Source organism: Pelecanus crispus, chromosome 12, assembly GCF_030463565.1.
Source record: "Pelecanus crispus isolate bPelCri1 chromosome 12, bPelCri1.pri, whole genome shotgun sequence".
Taxonomy (NCBI): Eukaryota; Metazoa; Chordata; class Aves; order Pelecaniformes; family Pelecanidae; genus Pelecanus; species Pelecanus crispus.
The window spans coordinates 5,900,243-5,919,976 of NC_134654.1; the positions used below are offsets into that span (position 1 = coordinate 5,900,243).

Here is a 19,734-nt window from a genome sequence, read left to right on the forward strand (position 1 = left end):
TCTGCTGCTTTGGGTAATGGTGCAGCGTGCATTTTCATTCTGATGTTCTGCCTTAACCCAGGCCCCTGGGAATGGTGTACACGCCTTCTTTACGTGATCGAAAACCAATTTTCCAGTACTACTTCTATTCTTCCCTGTTTATACCCTCCTTCTGGCTGTGTGATTGTTAGAATTCCCTGTATTTTCTTGAGCTCGAGGTAAACTTGATTCACGTTGAAGTCGGTTTGCAAAGTGACTGATGTTGCAAATTCATCGCAGCTTTGCTGAAGGATTAGAAAGATCCCTGGGAGAGGAAAGGTTTAGTTAACAAGCTGGGGGAGGGGAGCGACAACAGGAGGGAGAACTAACACAGAACAGTTTTGTGTTTGTTTTTTGGGGGGTTTTTTGTTTTGTTTTGTTTTTTAAAGTCTCACTGCCCAAGTTCTGGTTGGAGGAGCCCAAAATCGCTAACTTCACTGAATGCTGCTGTTCAAGTCCCTCTTATAAATCGCATGCTGCTGGCTGTGAAGCGCTGCTAGCATGGCAAAGCGACTGGAGTTGCCTAAAGCTGACCACCTGCCCGGTACGGTACACAGACAGTACCAGTTTCGTGGCACTGCCCAGCAAAAAGGCTTCCCTTAGCTGCTGGATCACCCCATGGCTGTGCTGGGAGAGGTACGCTGCATCCATACTGGGGTCTGCTAGCTCCATCAAACTTTTTGCAACGCTTGCCTCTTCATGTTTATATTTGGAGCATTTGGCTCCATTTCCCCTCTGATTTGGCAGTCTTCGCCAAAGTGCTGTTGTCGAAGAACTGGAGTAACAGAGCTGCAAAGAGAAGTAGACGAAGCTAAACTAGCCTGAGTTTTGCATATTTTCTATTAGTCACGTCGGTTAAGTGCTTTGCGCAAAGAGTGGAAAAAAGTTGTGTTTGGCTGGTAGGACATCTATAACTTTTTCCCCACCTTAATCCAGGTCTAAAATGCCCTGCCTTCTCTTGGCATTTGGTCTGGCTTTGGGGTTTTTACATAACTACCCATTCTGTGTGAGGGGAGGGAAACATTAGCCTGTCTATTGTGTTAGCTAATCCTTCCCTTAATGGGCATCTGTGGCTGCCTCGGGGGTTTCAGGTGAAACTTTGAGTGGTCTGAAGCATCTGCCGCTGCAAGGGGTAGCAGGAGGTCCAGAAAGGTGCCGGAGAGGCTAACTCCGGGCCTAACAGTGAACTGCAGAGGAGCAGAGTTTCAATACATTGAGTTATGTGTGTTGGTGCACGCTGGCGCTTTCAACAGCGTCAAAAAAGCTTGTAGTTTAACTGCAGAAAGTTTTTATTTTGAGGCGCGCTTTTTTTTTTTTTTTCATTAAATGACTGGCAAAAACCTACTTTCATGTTCACGTAATTGCATTTTGAAGATCAGATAGTAAGCTGTTCTGTTCCAAACATTAATTTAAATTAATCTGTTTTAACTGATAGTTTGTTAAAACAAGATACACTTTTTTAAAAACAGCAACTTTTATTTTTATGTATCTTTGGTTCTGGTATTTTGGTGGCGTTGGGGCCAGCGTAGTCTAGATCCTAAACCAGAAGGAAGCAGTTGCACTGGCTTGGTTTCTCGGTGCGGAGGGTCACTGCGCATGTGTCTGCAGATGTGGTAACATGATCAGTCTTGGCAGTTCTGTTCAGCAAAGTTGTACCAATGAGATCTTCCGCTCTCCTTATTTTGTCCTAAATCTGTCGATGCAAAGGCAGATAAGGTCAGCCTCAATCTATGAACTTAAGCTGAGGGCACCAGAAAACCATTCACGGTAAGAATTTGATGAACTAATCTAGTTTTGGGAGTTGCAAACCATGATTCTTAGCCCTGTGTGCATGTATGTTGCTCATTTTAAACTGAGCGTGAGCAGATTTTGCAGTGTGGGCAAGAATTGGGCATTCGGATCAAGCCGTGCGTGGGTCACTGCTGCTGCTCTCAACATCAGCATAAAGCGGCAGGAGCAAGGCATTAGGATTCTGTCAAAGTTGACATGTAACTGCTTAACTTACTCTTTGTCTTCAGACATGGCTGCTGTATGGCTAGCATTACGTCAAAGATCCGTAATGATCTGAAGCTGTTTAAAAGGGCACGGTACGAGACTGTTAATAAGGAAAGTTCTCTGCCGTTTTGTTCCTTTCCTTGAGAAAGTGCCAGTTTTATGTTGACTGGGGCCTGTGGAAGGGAGAAGTCTTTTCTCGTGCTGCTGCGGAGTCCATTTTTCAGTTGACTCCTCAGGTTGGGCAGGATGCAGCAGCTTGCTTCGAGGTGGGGTTCACGGCTTTGTTCATGCGGAGCTGGTCTTTCCTGGTGTGTCAGACCCGCAGGCGTGACTCACGGGAGCCTTTCAAAATGTGGAAAGGTCTTCCCAGAGGAATTCCAGCTCCTCCAGGCATTTGCAAAGGAAATTCTTAATTGGATTAGATTCATAATACTAATCTGCTAATGACTGTTTGTTATGGAGATCTTAGCACTATCTTGTAAATATATTCACCTTCGTTCAGCTTGCCTTGTGTCTTTTTATCACATACAAGCTTGGCGCTGTTAAGATTGTACAGCCGCCGCCTGCAGATCTTGTAGTTGGGAATAGGAGGGCTACTGTGTTTATTACACAAAATTGTATAATGCTGTCATAATTCTCCCCTCTCCATTTCTCAGCGTTGGTTTAGGTGAGGGTAGTAAATGGGAAGCCGTAACGATGAGCATGTCGAACATCCTGCTCTACTTCTGTTACAGGGGGTGCGAAGGACATCTCGGATGGGGAGTGCCCCCATGCTGTCCTCAGCTGCAGATTTTTAACAGCAGAGCTATATATTTATAGCAAGAGTCAGGACCAAACATGCATTTTCCCCCCTGAAACTGACCTTTATGAGTTGGGTCGTAGGTGCTGTTGTGGTGGTGTGAAGAACACCTGCACGGAGGGCAGAGCTGCTGGCTGTCTTCCTGTGTAGGATGGACTGAGTCAATTTGATATTTCAGTTGTAGCATCGATACTGAAACATTTTTTCTACATAGTAAAGGCACTAACATCAATTCTTCTGTTTATTGACCCACACAAGTGGATGTTGAACTGTTTTTGTTGCTAGACTGACTCACTGGTAGGTGTCAGGTTCTTGAGCTTTTCCTGTGCTCTGGAGCCCTTACTAATCCTCAAGCAAGTAGCAGGGATCTGCTGTGAAGAAAGCAAACAGTTGCTTCCAGAGAAGGAAGGTGTTACAAAGTCTGAATATTTAGGGAGTGCTGCCTGTTGCAATATAAACCCCGTGTGAGAAGGATGTACCTGGGTTTTTTTATAACCAGTCAGGAAGTAAGCTTGGACTTGTGAAAATGCTAATGTATCTGAGAGTATAATATGGCTTTGTTACAGGGCTGTGAAGTGCTGGATTTGAAAGAAGTGAGTGTAAGCAAAAAGCATCTTGCCACGTCAGGTTACTGGCTAAACTTGTGATTTTGTGACATAGTCGGATTGTCAGAGCTGGCTTTTTCTTCTTACAGTAGTCGATTTACGCCGCCTCCAACTCCACTGCTCGCTAGATGTCTGCCCAGCTTCCTCGAAGGAATGCTGCAGTATCCAATAACTTTGTAAGCTGAGTAAAACAGTGTTGTACCTTCTCTTTAATAAAGGGGTTGACAGATACCAGTTGTAATGCAGTTACATACCTTTTTAGGGTATGGGGTAAATGCTCCCTATAGCCAAAAATGAGGAAGAAAAAAATTCTGTAAATCATTCTTCCAGTTGGTGTATCAGATCTTGAGTACAAAAGGCGAAGAGCATCTCAGCCAGCTGGGGAAATCTAGCGCCTGAACCCAACTCTAACCTATTTCTGCTGATGTCTGCTCTGCACGAGTCACTTGAAGTAAACTAGATGGAGCTGGAGATTACCGACTTTGAACCCTGCAGAAAGCAGTGGCCTGAGGATGCAATTTAGCAGGCTGAAAACCCCATGCTGAATTTCTGGCAGGCACTGGTGATTGGTGTGAAACACCTGCCTGTACAGCCTCTGACTTTGGGCAAGGCATCATGTGAACTTCCCGGTGATCTCCGACTAGAATAGCAACAGGAGCAGGATATGAAGGTGATCCGGAAAAGGCAGAAAAGAATGTGTACCCTGCTTTAAGGCTTTTTTTTTTTTGGTGGATATTTCTATTGCCGCTCTTTTCCCTCTCCTCCCCAGTGTTCGTGGGAAAGCCTAGTCCACATGTAGATGTCAGAATTATACTTCACTTGTGCCTGGGTGAAGACAAATTCATACTTTTGCTTTTATGGGTCTGTCCTTCATCCTATTCTGATGTGCTGCTTTCCTTTTTTCCACCTTATTGCTTCTGTCCTTTCACCCCCGTCCAGAAACCTCTTGGACCTGTGTTTTGATTATTTTTTTTTCCCCCCACCAGAGATGTCTCTTCACTTATTGTTCTTCAAAGACAAAATTGGATGAAGTGATTCTCACTAGAGCTGTGTTGGTCCTCAGCCCTCTTTCTTTTCCCTGATGCTGCCCTGTGTGTCATCCTGCTTTGAGAAGATGACTTCTAATCTGTTAAGAAGATGGTGCTATAAAGATCTGAACACTTAATAAAGGATCTGGACATTGAATTCAGGCTATTGTTACTATTGTCTGCAGTACAGGCATGAGTGATGCATGGGAAAGAAACGAGTCAGGATATGCACAAGGCCTGAATTTCTGGTCTGACCCAAATTTTCCAAAGTCAGCAAGTCATCCTATTGACGTCCATGATTTCTGCTTATACATACAAAGCTGGACGGTCCCTAGCAGATATGTCCCAAATACCAGAGTTCATAACCAACCAAACTAATTAAAAAAAAAAAAAAATCAAAAAACCTCAGTGCAGTACAGTGGTATTATACACTTTTTTATACATATTTATTTATATAGATGTATACTTGTTTTTTTAATATATATGTGGAAATTTAGTATCTTAAAAAACAATACTTTAACTTTTTTGTCAGCTGTTAATGAGGGTAATAACTAATGGGTCGTCTAGGGAATGGTCTCTTTGGGCCAGGTTCTTTCTATAAATAGAAGTAACTAATTACATCAGGTGATCACATGTTTACATGCAGCTTATCCAGTTTATTAGACTCTCCTGCTTGTCAAGTCTGAGACAAAAAAGTTCTACTTCATCACGTTGGAGGGAACTTCTCTGATTCCCCGTGAGTCTTGGGATTGCCTGCGCGCGAGTGCACCGGGAGGAGGCTGGACCCCGGTGACGGTAGGAAGGGAAGCGAGGTAAGGTAGATGACACGTGCTTCCAAGAGCTTGTACTGAGTGCTTTCTTCCCAGGATGAGACTAGCAGGAGCGGTTTGAGGAAGAATACAAGGAAATAACTTTGCTGGCTTCAAAATTCACAAAATGGTCCAGTTCACAATACACTAGCGCTTTGGCTTGTGAAACGGTACGTGGTCCTTAGGAGCACGGTAGTACTGCTGCCAGAGGCTTGAACCGCTGGTCAGCGCAATGTTCTGCCCTTGCAGTGTTGAACGCTGGCTGTTTTAGAAGGTAGAAAGGAGCACACAGTGAATGAAATTTCAGAATATAGCATACCTGGTGATGTCACTTCTTAAACTCTTTTAAGAGTTCGAGTCTTCCTCTGCTCTTGTAGCTGGCACGTGGACAGATTATGCTAGTGTACCTTTAGTTTTGCTTGCATGCGTCTTGTTTTTCGCCACCTGGGCATATAATGGCGTTTTAATCCTGCTTCTGTTCTGTCTGTGGCTGAACCCTTATTTCCAACTCTGGCCATGCTGTTGGAAAGATGCATGCTAAGCAGGTGCAGTGTTCTAGATGATGGAATAATTGGTGACCTGTGGAACGGTCACTTTGATTCCCTTTGTGTAGTGGCAGCCGAAGTAAATCAGGTACTGACCTGTCCAGTGATGTCCAGGTCTCCTTGCTGGATGTTACTAATTTGGAACTTCTTATATGCATGCCCAAGACTTTCACTTCAATGTAAACAAAGTTATGCCGGCTGCTATCAAGCTTTTTTTTTCAGTCATTCCCTCAGGAGTTGCACCACAGATAAAAGTATACTGGCTGATGCTTTGTAGTTAATGTGAATTGCACTACTGGCTTCGAGTAGGTACAGCATATCAAATATGTGAGCCTAATCGAGGCCAAAAAGTTAGTCTGTTAGTTTTAATGTGATCAGGTTGTGCCTGGCTTATCTGAGGTTTGGTGGTCTCTTGCTTTGGTGCTTGAGAAATCTTTGACTTCATCAGGAAGATTGTTTCTTTTACTGCAGTGTCACAAGTTTATCCATATTAAGAAGCAGATGGAGTTTGAAGAACTTGTAGACCTTCACTGAGTAGTTTGTGCTGAGGAATAATCCTGACACTGCCAGAATAGAGTAGAGAGCTGACAGTATTCCTAATAACCATCTTTCAGGTAGTGGAGTCGGATTTCTGTCTTCAGGAAAGAGTAAACTCTTCTTTGATCCAAGAGTTGCAATAGGAAGGTAAGAGAGTTGCAATGGGGAGGAACTTGAAACAGGCTGCAGCTGTTAGCTTGTTTCGTGTGGTTTTTATTATGTATAAGGTAGAGGCTCCCGGTGCTGGGTTCCAGGTGTCCTCCTGCAGGGTTTTGGAGCAGCTGTGACCAGAAGTGTGTAACTTGGGCGCAGTAAAACTGTTTCAAAGAACCGAATTTGTAAATGATGCAACTTTCTCTGTTTCTCAATGGGGCGCTTGTAAGGCACTGACAGTGAGGTTGGTTTCCTGGTTTGTTTTAGTTACGGCTGCCATTGAGGCCCTGCTGTAGGAAGCCAGGAAGCCTTGTTCTTTATGGAGCTGGTAGAACAGCTGTAGCTCTATCCATCATTGGGATAAAGAGGAGTCCAATAGAAGACCCGAAAGCCTTCTTCCTTTATCTAACTGGCAGACATAACCAGCATCCTTCATTATAAGCCTGTCATTGAGTCTTGGTAAATTAATTAGAAGATTTCTGAGAAGAAAAATGTTCTTGCCTACATTTTTTCATGGGGTTACTATTTTCCCCTACACAGAAAAAAAATCAAGGTCCGACTGTTGAAAGTAACTGACATCAAAGACAAGTTATTCAAGAAAGCTCTGCCAGACACTGTGGTTTGTTTTCTTTTTTCCTGCCACCATTACCCCAGTCTGATAGCTGGCTGTAGTGTGGTGGGTCCAGAGCGTGCACTCAGTAGTGTCAATGTGGCGTTGACACAAGATGGCCACCAGGAATGCCGTGTGTAAATAACTTAAGGTTTTCTTATAACTGGTTCCTTTGAGAGCTACAGCCCAGTTTGTGTTGAAGAAGGTGCTGTTCCTTTGAGCTTTTGTTTACTTATTTATTGAGGTCAACAAAGTGAAGAGTAATTACAGGATTTAGGCTAACAACAAGCATCTGATGTATGAGAGCTCCAGAGTGTGAAATTGAAAAGCTAAGTGGATTCATGCTATTGTTTGCTTGATAAAAACTCCTAATAAATGGATTACTCTTGAAGATTTTTGATTTCTTCATAGCCGTTTAAATTTTATTTAAGGAAGGCTTTGCATAATGTTCTGACCATGGGAGCTAGTCCAAAAGTTTAGAAGAGCAAGTCTTGACAACACAAATCTGGTATGAATTTCAAGGGATGCTACTTAACTTTTTTAGAAAAAGATGTGAGACTAGTATTAAGGCAAGTGACTTTGTATCAGTGTGTAGTGGCTTTTGAATAGGTAGTGATAAACATTTCCTTTAATTTTCAGAGGCTTTGTATGAGTTGGTCTTCCAGGTGTTTGTATTGGTATTAACCTTGAAAGTCAGACTCACTTTTACAGGGCTCTCTTTGTCTTAAATTCAGAAACATGTTCTGCTGAGCAGATTTGATTCGGGTCACACCAAACCTTCCAGGTAAAATAGCACTGGCCACCACTCTTGCCTGCGATGACAAAAGGGGAAACTTTCTGAAACTAAGGTTCAGCAAAATCATACAGAACGGTACAACTGATTGGTATGTAGTTGAAAGGAGATGTGTTGTAACTCAAGATAAATTTGGTGCTGTGCAATTCCAGGTCCTGTTGGCAGCAAACACTAATGGCTGGAGATCTGCATGCTAATGAACCTATGAAAGATAGGGAGAAAGAGGCCATGGTACTCCTGCCAAAGTGCTAATTCTTACCTTGGTTATGAAGATCAAGTATCTTGTTCACATTTAAAAATCAGTTTCTCTTATGCTTACAGTAAAAGGTTGAGGAATGTGGTCATAACTAGTCAATTAAAATGGCATTCTTTAGCGCTTCCCTGGCTTTATGCTAAGACCCAGGAAATGCTCTCTGCTTGCAGAGAGGCCAGCAGTGCAGGAACAGCATTCATCAGTCTTTGTTAGCGCAGCGAGCTGCCTTGATGAACAGTTCATTAACCAGGAGAAGCAGAATCAGTCTTTTAATACACTTGCTATAGCAGTTAGGCCCTGACAGCAGGCAAAAAACTCAGGAGGCTAGTCTGAGAGCTAAAACCTTCCTGCTGGTCTGAAACTAATCTTTCCCCCTCCTTCCACAGGCCTTTGGGTAGCAGCATTCATTAAAATGCTTCTCTAAGCTGTCATTTAAGAGTACTGTGTATGTAGGATCTTCCGGTTGTTGAGCAGATAATTCAAACATAACAAATGGGACAATAACATACACACTTAAGAAGAAACCTGTTCTAACTCTTCTAGGCATCTCTCAAGATTCACCGTGGTATTAATTGTTTCATTGTAAAATGCGTAAGATTGAGGTAACAGTTAAAACAAATAACCGGAGGCATCTGGCAGCGTGTGGATCCCTGGCACGCCGCGCGTGCATTGGAATGGGGCAGACGTGTTTCCAGCAGTTCAGGCACGCTCGTCGGTAGCTTCAGAGGGCTAAAATTCACTACGAACAAATCAAAATCTGTAGGTTTTTTTCCCCTGGGGTGCTGGGAGGGGAGTAGGGAATGGGCCAGAGGACTCCATACTCGCTGTAGCTGCAGATCTGAAAGATCGGTTTCTAGCAGGAGTAAAACCGGAGCTATTGCAGGATACACCTCAGGACGGGTTTATGCTGCAGCAAGCACACAGGGATGATGTGTTACTCTGCTCCTTCCACCCCCCTTCCCCGCTTCTATTAGCAAAAGATTAGTTTGGGGCAGGGGGGAGGCACTGCCTCAGCCAAACACTTGAGACTTCATGTAAAGCAGCCAGTAGTTGAGGCTTCAGTGCTCTCATCTACAGCCTGATCTCTTGTTCATCCAAGTCCTCCAGGAAATGAGAAACATAAGCTGCAGGTATGTTTGTACATGTATGCAGAATGCTGCGTTTCTGGAGCGCCTGGAACACGGAGGCCTCTGAAACCCTGCACTCCTCCTCAAAATGGCTGCCAGATGTGTTGGCTCTACTGAATTCCCCGGAGCCTGTCACCAGAAATGCTGAGGTTATTACCAGTTTGGTTCTTGCTGTGTTCTTCGTTCAGTCTTCCAGGCACAGTGTTGCAAGACCAAGCGTGACCCTGGATGGCTGTGGTACCTGCGGAGGCTTTCTGTCGGCACATTGGCGCGCTCGGGGCAAGGCTCGCCGGGACTCTGTTTAAACAAAGGAAGCGTGTTTGTTTTTACAGCTCAAGCTTGGGAGCCTGGGCTGGGATCCTGTGCCATTTCCCCGTGCTAGGAGCAAGATTCTCGAGGAAGAGAAAGCCTCTCCCTTTGCTGCAAAGCACAGCTCTTACTGGCCAATAACGATGCATCTTATCCTCTCTGGCTTGTCAGTGCTGGAGACTTCTTAAAGCTTAACTTGGATTTGGTTCGATATTTGTCTGTAGGTGCAATAAACAGTATAGAGACTCCTGAAGTGAACCACAGTCTGGCTGCCCGTGCTCGCCTGGCTTCTTGGGCCAGTCTTGTAAGCTCCTTGCTAGTGTGGCTGCTCTACTGCTTGATCACCTTGTAACCCAGGCAGTCCCAGCTGGATCCCTTGTAACCCATTTCCCAGTCAGTGGGAAGTGGACCTTCCAGGTCCTGCGACAGTGCATCTATCTGTTGAGTGTTCAGCACAAGAGAACAGACTTGCTATGCAGCTGTCTATAGCATCAGTGGGCAGAACTTTTAAAATCATATCTTAAAGCCACGCTGCATGGTAACTGGCTGTTTTTTCTGACAGCAAGTACACTTTTCCTGCAACAGTCATCAGTTTGCTGAAATAACAAATCTTAATGATAAAGAGGTGTTGGAAAGTACTTGAGCTAGTAGTAGGATCTGTAAGGAAAGTGTATCATCTAACATATGCTGCTCTGCCTTTAACTGAGGAAAAATGTTTCTCAAAATAGTCCTTCTTACTCCTTCATCTAATTTGCTTCGGTTTATTTCTAGGATCAAAATGAGAATGTCATTTTGATGTGATACAGCTTTTATAGTAAGTGCAGATCTATATGAGTAGGACGTATCGTGCACTTCATAGCCAAGGCAAGCTGTATATGGTGACACTTTTAAGAGTATTTGGGTTGTCTTAAGATAGAAAGTGGTTTCCACCATTAAGTAAGTGTGCCCAGGGATGGAGTACATGAGAAGCAGTGGGTAGACTTCATGGCAGCTTGTTAGTTGGACTCACACTGCACATTCAAGGGATGGAAATGCCTAGATGTATGACTGCTTGCTGCATGGGAATCTGTGTAGTCTTACATGGAGTAATCAAGTTATTTAAGGAGGTGTTGGTGTTAGGGGAGGTATATGTGTTGCACACAAGTGCATCTTCCATTTATCTTTGCTATTCAATTCTAAGACTGTCTTCTGAAACTGTGGAGCATGCTGCATCGTGGAGATGAGATGGGTGTTGTGGAAGACTAGCTTCTTAGAGGTGTCTTGCTAAATGGATGTATGGGGGAGCGAAACTGGGGAGCATCACCGTAAAGAAAAGGAGGAAGTGCCTGGGAGCGGAACCTGCAGAGCTACCCTGACTCAGGCTGCGTGTATGTGAGAAGAGACATTCCAGAAATAACAGTAAAGTGTTGCTTTGTATTTCTCTTGTAGCAACCCTCCGCTCAGTGAGGAAATGCTGCCTCCGGGGGAGTGGATGTGTCACCGCTGCACTGTACGCCGCAAGGTAAAGCCTCTTGTACCAGACATGATCCCTGCCCTTCCGACTGCCCATTTGAAACATGAACCCTGTGTTTTATACCTTCCTCTTTTATACCTTCCTCTCCCCTTAATGTGTACGTATATACCACCAGAGTTGCTCTTTGTGCCCACAGTTGCGAAGGGCTTTGTTAGGAACAGGCTTAAAGAAAACTAAGGGGTCTTGATGAGACCCTCCTGGTATTTTTAACCTCTCTACTAGGAACCACAAAACTGAAGTGCCTTATGCATTCTTGTCAAGCTGTGCCTTTTAAACTGTTTTTCCTTCCCCACACACACACTTCTGGAAAGGAGGGAGAGCTGAGGCACAGAGGGATTGGGAATGGCTCCCATGCTCGAGGTGAGCTGTCTACAGGCAAAACAGGAGTCATGTTAATGCAGCTTTGGCATCAGGGCTGTGATTCTGGTTAGTGTGTGTTTTTTAGAAGTGTGACTTCACAGCAGTTGCACATCAGCAGAGGGTGAAATCACAGTGAGTTATGATTTCCTGGGCTGTTGAACAGGATGGGGAGGAGGTGATTGGGCAAGATTGTGGCTTGTCTTTTTTTTTTTCCTTGATGCTCTTTCTCCAGGAAGCTGTCTTGCACAATGTAAACATCTTATTGCTCTGACTACGTAAGACTGCATAGCAGAGGGTTTAGAAACTGTACCAAACTATCTAGCAACTGTTCCCTTGAAGTGACACCCAAAACAGATTGGAAGAAAACTGTGTACTCAGCCTTTTGTTCCTGAAGTGATTGCCTTGTTATGTTTCCAGGGTGCTGTTCAGCCATCTGCCAACAGTAAAAATGAAGGTTGCAAATTTAAAAAATAATAATAAAATAAATAAATAGGAAAAAAACCCCCAACTTTTCTGTATTAAAAATTGCCTGATAACACTTTGCTCCTTTTACAGACCGTTTTAGTGATCAAGTAGATTGGTTCATCCATATTGGTGATGCTGTCAGGCACTGGAGCAGTGCACAGTTGCCCGTACTAGGCCGTGCAGCGTCCCCTCCTGTTGCAAAATGGATCTCGTGGTGATTGCAATGTATTGTTTTCCTCTGCTGCAGTTCTCCCTGCCCACCTTGTTCAAGATGCCTGTTGTCAAGAGATAGCAAAGTGTTGTTTGTATATTGTGCTTGTATTCTCAAGCAGACCTCCTCGTTCCATAATGGGTTTGGATGCACTGCCAGGGTTAATAGACTGCATCGACAATGAACGGTCTACTGTGGAGTTTCTCAGTGTTGGCTACCAAAGTAAACAGAGTTGTCTGATTTGTCAAGTATTTAAGACTAGATGCTGTGAAACGTTGTCCTGATCTGGACTCAAATATGGCTATCCTGAAAGGAGAGAGACAGGCTAATTTTCTTCCCCATGCTTGGTTCCCTTCAGCTGTTTTGTCATCTGTACGTTAGCTGCAATCAAATTGTTTTTGCTAGGTCAAGGCTTTAATGACTTCATGGGAGAAGTTGTAGTAAGTGGCTCAAGCCTTTTCAGATGCTGTTTGTCTTCGATTGCATATTTGTCAAGGTTGATGTGCTTTGTTTGTGGCCTCCATGATAAGCCTGCCTATTCATGTCGTGCAGAAGCGAGAACAGAAGAAAGAGCTGGGGCAGGTAAATGGATTGGTGGACAAATCTGGGAAAAGGACCACCTCCCCCACCAGTGACGCAGACCTGTTGGACAGGTCTAGCAGCAGCATCAGGGCTAATGCGCATGCCAGGATCTTGGAAAGGAGAGCAAGCCGGCCTGGCACTCCCACATCCAATGCCAGCACCGAGACCCCCAACTCAGAGCAGAATGATGTCGATGAGGACATAATTGACGTGGATGATGACTCTGCCATTGCAGAAATGGACTGTGGGCAGCCCCAGCTGAAGCGACCCTTTGAGCTTCTTATTGCTGCTGCCATGGAAAGGAACCCAACGCAGTTCCAGTTGCCGAATGAACTGACCTGCACCACAGCACTTCCAGGTGAGCAATGGCTTGTCTAGCGTTGGTTAAGATGTCCGCAGTTCCATCCTGCTGCCATCTTGCTTCTTTTCCCTCTCGCCTCCATGGTAGTTGTGGCTCCAGTGGAGCTCACTGGTGAAAGCAGAGGGTACGGAAGTACCCCATGTCTTCCTCCAGCTGCCCAACAGCAGGCGGCCTTTTGGATGTGAGCTGTGGGGACGCTGCTACTACCTGCTACACCTCTATCAGCGCTTGTGATAGAGGCTTGCTGTTGTTGCCTTAGTCTAGGTCATCAGTCTGAAGAAAAAAATTCCAGTTGTCAAAATACTTGGTTTTGATTTATGGTATGATAATCTAGTAACAAAGTAAGGACTTCATGTATAGGATGTCACTGAGATGATTAAGTATAAAATATGCCTGCCTTTAGAGATAGTCTCTGTCACTTAAGGCTAGATTTAGTGGTTGATAAGGGTTCCTTAAGCAGCTCTTTTTGCCTTTTTCTGTATGCCTCTGCCTGAGATGATTATGTGTATCTGCCAGAAAGCAAATCTCTGCTATGTGGGTAACCCAAAGCCTTTTAAAATTTACTTTCAGGTACTAGTAAGAGGAGGAGAAAGGAAGAAACCACAGGAAAGAATGTCAAGAAAGCACAACACGAGTTAGACCACAATGGTTTGGTTCCCTTGCCGGTGAAAGTCTGCTTCACATGCAACAGGTACTTGACTCTTCCAGGGAAGCTGTTTGGTGTAGCTGCACCCTTTACAGGAGCAAAGTTCTTGCTGAAAAAAGTAGATGACCTGTTCCTGTTCCCGTTCTCCTTCATTACTTGCTTACAGTCCTCTAAACAAATGGGGGAATAATCATCTTTGCTAAATAACAAATGTTTAAGCATGTCAAGTGTAGGTGTGGCTTCTGCAGCTATGCGTGGCTGTAAAGGGTTTTAAAATGTAGCCTGAAGAGAGTGAGCCATCTTGTCTTCAGTATTCTTCTACTAAGAAAAATTCTAAAGTGATGGTGGTTTGGAAAATGGAGATAATTTGTTTATGGTTCATGAAGGAAGTATATGAGGAGGTGACCTTTAGGAAATAGAAATCTACCGAGAGATATAAGCCCAAGGCAAATGGGAATATTGTGCTGAAATAGTAAATCTGAAAACCAGTACAAAATACTGCTGGTTTTTGTAACTGCATAAAAAATGCACGGATAAATCCCAATTCAAAATGTCAGTGAAAACGAAAAACTTTATTTCAGGAACCCAGTCAGAGTGAGTTTCTGGAAGTGGGCTGGAGACTCAGGAGAGCGAAGCTTTTGTGGAGAACAGCTGATGACTTTGTCATAGAGTGAAGACTTCTTTAAAGCCTGGGGAATCGGATGTAGTAGCTTTCTGGAGTTTGAGACTTGTTCTGAGAACATCTTGTTGAAGTCAATGTCCCAACTTCACACAAGAGTCATCTGAGAAAAATTGTAATAACCTAAATCTGAGATTTCCTTATCTCTGAATTTTGTTCTAAATGAAGCCATGCAGAACTAATGCACAAGGTCAACTTTGAAAAGTTGCTTACGTGAATCTGACAAGTGCTTACAGCTTTGGTATCTCTTCCTGCCAAAGGACCTCTTTTGCACCCAGAAACCCTCATGTGCATGGGCAGGACTTTTTGCCTTGAGTGGGTCTTGCAGAAGGTCCATATAGATCAAGTTACAAATCTGAAGCCTAATTTTAGATGCAAGTAACGTAGCGTAGGGGAGTTGGTTGGGAAAGATAAGCTGAAGTGGTTAGCCAAGCTTGCCTGTGTGTTTGGTTTATACCCTATATTCTGTATGGGAAATAAGATATGGCGCTCTCTTTGCAGGAGTTGCAGAGTGGCACCTCTAATTCAGTGTGATTATTGCCCACTCCTGTTCCACATGGATTGTCTGGAGCCACCGCTTACTGCCATGCCTCTGGGTAGATGGATGTGCCCAAATCACATAGAACATGTGGTGGTAAGCAGGACTATGATTGCAGTATGGTAACCGGATGCTGGAGTGGAACCTGGCAGGTCCATTAAAGGACAAAGTACAACAAATGTAAAACAGCTTCTGAGCTCTTATTGCTCCCTGTAACGCTTGTAAAGCTCCTGCTGCAAGCAACGCACTCTCCAAAGGAATATGATGCTGCTATCTGCAATAAAATATAAAGATGGGGGAACTTCTTCCTGTAACTGAAGCTGACAGCTCAGATTGTGGCTCACTGACAGCTTGTCTAGTTTTCAGACTGGACTCCTTAAGATCTAGATGAGCTTCCAGAACTGTGATACAAAGCAGCACAGTGCTACAAATAGGGGAAGTAATTCTTTGCATGCTTAACCCAAAAAACTTTCATTCCAAGAGGGAGTTTTCATTTGTGGAAAAGCAGTGTGCTTGAGACTTAAATACTCAGGAAACAGGGGGCTGAAACAAAGGGCTTGTGCCCAGACAAACTGCTTCTGAGAGCATTGATGCTGCTTAGTAGGCCTCTAAATGCTTTTGTATTCATCTCCAGCAATGCGCCCTTTAACAGAAATGGTTAGTGCTGCAGGAAACAAATAGTCTAAAGCTGAGCTGATGCTGTACTGCCAGTGCTACGAGGCGTTATGAAAGTCTTAGGGTACATTAGAGTGACCCGCAGATCCCTAACTCCTGTGGCATTATCTGATCACCCAGCTGAACCAGAAGAACTTGACCCTGAGTAATCGGTGCCGAGTATTTGACCGGTTCCAGGACACCATATCTCAGCATGTTGTCAAAGTGGATTTCTTAAACCGAATCCATAAGAAACATCCTCCGAATCGCAGAGTTCTTCAATCAGTAAAGAGAAAAGGTTTGAAGGTATGTATAAACGAGTAGGTGTTGGTGAAACTCCCTGTGTACCTATTCTAGTTTGGAAGGGAAGCCAGCGTGCCCCGGAGGGATAGCCTCTTGGGGCAGGCAGAAGAGGGTGGGGTCTGAATTAAAGTGTTGGTGAGAGGTCTGGAAGTCAGCAGTTACTTTTCACTACGTGTAGGATTTAAGAAGCCCTTTTTTCCACCAACCAGAAGGCTCAGTTATTAGAAGCAGGCCTTTAAGTCTAGCACAAGCATAGAAAGTACAACACAAAACCTCCTGAAGGTGGCCCTACGGTCAGAATTGGGGCTGCTGCGTGTTCTGTGTTAAACCCCAAAGAGTATTTGCTGCCAGAATGCCTGAAAAATGCCATACAGGTTTCCCTTCTTACTTGGCCTTTTTTGCATGATTTCTCTTACGCTGTAGCCACCACATTGTGCTGAAGTCATGCCTGACCTAAGGGAATAAAACCTATTTGTTTCAGCGTGGCTGCATCAATTTAAAGTACTCAGTCCTTGAAACTTCTAATGTATTGTCTGCAGGGTTCCTTTGGGTCAGAAAGCAGCAAACACAAAGTGTAGCGCTGGTTAGGCACTTTGTTCAACTAGTCATTCTTGAGTAATTGTTCTCATGTTCTTTCTCTACATAGGTTCCTGATGCTATAAAGTCCCAATACCGGATTCCACCCCCGTTACTTGCGCCTGCAGCAATTAGAGATGGCGAGCTGATCTGTAATGGGATCCCTGAGGAACCCTTGCAGAAGCACCTTTTGAACACTGAGCACTTAGCCAGCCAGACAGAACAACAGGAGGTAAGTGAAGTCAAATGCTTGGACTCTATGTCTGTAGTTGCTTTGGTACAAAGATCTCTTCCATTTCAGTCATGATCAGAGCAGTTGTCTAGGAAACCAGTCTGAAAATCATGTCTGAAGGTGATAGCTTGTCTTGTGTCTGACACCCCTGCCCATTAAAACTTCATTTTGGCTTTCCAGGTGAAATGTAAAACTCCTCATTTGACGCTTCAGGGAAGTGGTGAAATAGTCTTCTGGCCTTAAGAGTGGAGTCGAGGGCTTTCTGTCTAGATGTCATTTTTATTTCCTGGCTGAGGGGAAATACCTTCCACTTTGATTATGTAAGAAGGCTGCTCTCTGACACGTTTATTTCTATGTTAACGTCACATTTCTGGGCCGCTTTTTATTGCTGCTAGAATTGGACTTTTAAATCAAGGTCAAACAAGTGTTTAAATCTTGTGTGAAACTTCTTGCCAAATTCCACAACGCAACGGCATGTTGTTTTGCAATCAGTAGTGTAGTCAAGTCCTTCTGTTAGCTCAGGCGGGGTTCTTCTGTGTGGCAGGTGCACATTCACCATGGAGCTTAAAACTTCAAATAAATCTTTTCGTCTTCCTCTACCTTGTGTAAAAGGAAAGGTGCTCTCCCCGCCAGCTTTGGCAGGTGACTCCCTATAGCATGGGGTAGATCAGCATTTCTCTCCAGCGTGCCACAGAGGAAGTTGGAGGACTGTGTTTGGATAGAAGCCCATACTAGTGAAAGATGTGTTTGTAACTAGCTGAAGAGTTGCAACGCTTAACAGGTGAAGAGAGGGAAGAGTTTGGGGGTGAGGAAGTGCGCCTGCTGCCTTCTCCCTCCTTTAATCTCAGCTCCTCTGTGTACTGTCCCCGGCATGGAGATAAACAGTACCTAATTTTGGTTGCACTTTTGTACCTCTGGACAAAGTTTTCTCCTGATTCTAGATGAGCGTCAGAGCAGATGCTGTAGTTCCAGGCCGCATCAGAGCGGTCAGCAGCACAGTGAGGCAGCTGAATTTCTTCAAGCTGGGTGAACGATGGAGTAACTGTTGAGGTTTGGAGCACTGTCTGCCTGTGGAGCTAACCTGCACTTTTCTCTTCCTCCCAGTGGCTCTGTAGTGTTGTTGCGCTCCAGTGCAGCATATTGAAACATTTATCTGCTAAGCAGATGACTTCACTTTGGGACTCTGAACAAACAGAGAAGGCTGATATTAAGCCTGTTATTGTGGCAGACGGCTCACTCGCCAACCCTTACCAGGCAGCTGACAAGGCACCCACACCTTCCCTCTATTCCATGTCATCCTGCACCTCAGGGATTACCACCCAGAACTCCTTGAGCTCCTCGCAATCCCAGCAGACTTTGTCACAGGAAGATGTCAACTGCAGCTCTTGTATAGATAAATCCAAGAAGGTGTCTTCTTGCGGGACTTCGAATGGGCCGACGGCCACTGACATTAAAGTAAACGGTCCTCATTTCTATGGCGTTTCGTCCGAATCTTCAGCACAGTTGACTGACTCCCAGAGACTAATCGGATCTGGTAACACGATACCTGTTTTGTCTCATCGGCAAACGTGGCCTCGGCCCCTCACGCCCCCAGCGACTTGTGGACTTCTGAATCACACCATTGGAACCATTGTCAAAACGGAGAACGTAGCAGGACCTGTTTCTTGTGCACAAAGGGGTTCTGTGCCCGTCACAAGTATGCCTACGTCCATATCGAGCTCCTGTGCCAGCCTGGAGACCACCAGCACTTTGCAAAGAAAGAATGTGCAGACACAGATAGGACCGCCGCTGACGGCAGACCTGCGATCTTTGGGCTCCCCTCTGACCGCCACGAGGGCTCTCACCCCTCCGCAGGCTGCAGGAGATGGGATCTCTGCTGTTGGGTCCACAAACAGATTCTGTTCACCAGCACCACCTTCAGGTACGTGCCAAACAGCTGACCTTGGCCCCTTGGGGCTGAAGAGGTGTTCAGGCTAGGTGTTACTCTGAACCTCAAAGCTCTAGCGGTATGCCCTCGTTTAACTGGGAATTGGGCTTTCTGTGGAGAGCTGGGAGAAGTTTCCCAAGTCTCCTCTGTCTTAGGTCCCTTTGTGGGAGCCACGGGATGTATTTTTGCTGGCTGCGTATATACCTGAGAGGGGAACTCTGTCCTGAGAAGCAGGATAGTAGATCAGTGTAATTCTGGAAAGCAACAGTAGCTCTCAATCAGTTGGCTGCTGTCTCGCTGCTTCAACAACTGGCCACTCCAATGCCAATTTGTTTTAAAGCACTGGTTTGATTGCAAGGTAGTCCTCCTCACAAGAGCAGCTATCTGTCACCTCTGATCCTATGATCTCTGTATACGGTAACTGTTCTGGCAATGGTTGTGTTCCCTAGTACAGACGTGTTTGAAGTCTTCAGCTGCACAGCCTTGATGATGGAGAAATGTGGACTTGGGAAGCTGTAGTCCATTTAGTATCTGCTAGTCTGTTAATACGGGGTAGTTATGGACTGGATATACCACCTCTGTCCTGAGTTGTACCCAAACACCTTGCTGTTAAAGTGCATATACCCATTCTTCAGTATAAAAACATCAAGTCAAAGATGTTGATAGCCAAAAGTCAGAGTTACTGCCCATAACTCAAATTTTGCTAGAATAAGCTTTCACTCAAAGCATTGTCTTTCTCTTCCCTTCCCCCACACCAGCTCAGCGCTCAAACTGGTAAATCCTTTGTGCGGGTTGGGTTTGAAGCAGTTGCTGAAAAAGCATGTGACAGAGCTGTCTGTCACTTCTCTTGCAGTTCCTAGCTGCTCTGTGGCAGGCTTGCATGGAGTGGCTCAGATCTGGACATTGCAAGCAACAGAAGCAACATCTTTTTATTATTACTCTCTTTAAAATTCCTTAATGAGTAACTTCTGAGCTTTACTTCGTGTTTGGAAGCAGTCCCCAGAGTACTTGGCCTCCTTGCTTATTGCTGGACAAACTTGGTTACTCTGAGGCTGCTAGTTTGACCATGCCCTGCTTAGAAATGTGAGACTGGGAGAAGTTTTGGT

The 19,734-nt window shown here is 44.7% G+C and overlaps 1 protein-coding gene across 6 annotated transcripts in view; it reads left to right on the forward strand.

Moving 5' to 3' along the window:
• The window catches only part of PHF12 (PHD finger protein 12), a 94,311-nt gene that overhangs the window by 65,755 nt on the left and 8,822 nt on the right, over positions 1-19,734 (forward strand). For 4 of the 6 annotated variants that reach the window (XR_012831559.1, XM_075720218.1, XM_075720217.1 and 1 more), the window contains exons 3-9: positions 11,010-11,082; positions 12,683-13,070; positions 13,644-13,764; positions 14,900-15,032; positions 15,732-15,896; positions 16,540-16,701; positions 17,806-18,622. Coding sequence is in view for 5 of the 6 variants with exons in the window: in XM_075720218.1 (XP_075576333.1) it covers positions 11,010-11,082; positions 12,683-13,070; positions 13,644-13,764; positions 14,900-15,032; positions 15,732-15,896; positions 16,540-16,701; positions 17,806-18,622 (1,859 nt within the window). In the remaining variant the exon portion in view is untranslated. Of the gene's footprint in view, positions 1-427; positions 655-11,009; positions 11,083-12,166; positions 13,071-13,643; positions 13,765-14,899; positions 15,033-15,731; positions 15,897-16,539; positions 16,702-17,805; positions 18,623-19,734 lie in introns of those variants that run through there. The other 2 variants (XM_075720221.1, XM_075720222.1) reach the window with 2 other exon arrangements.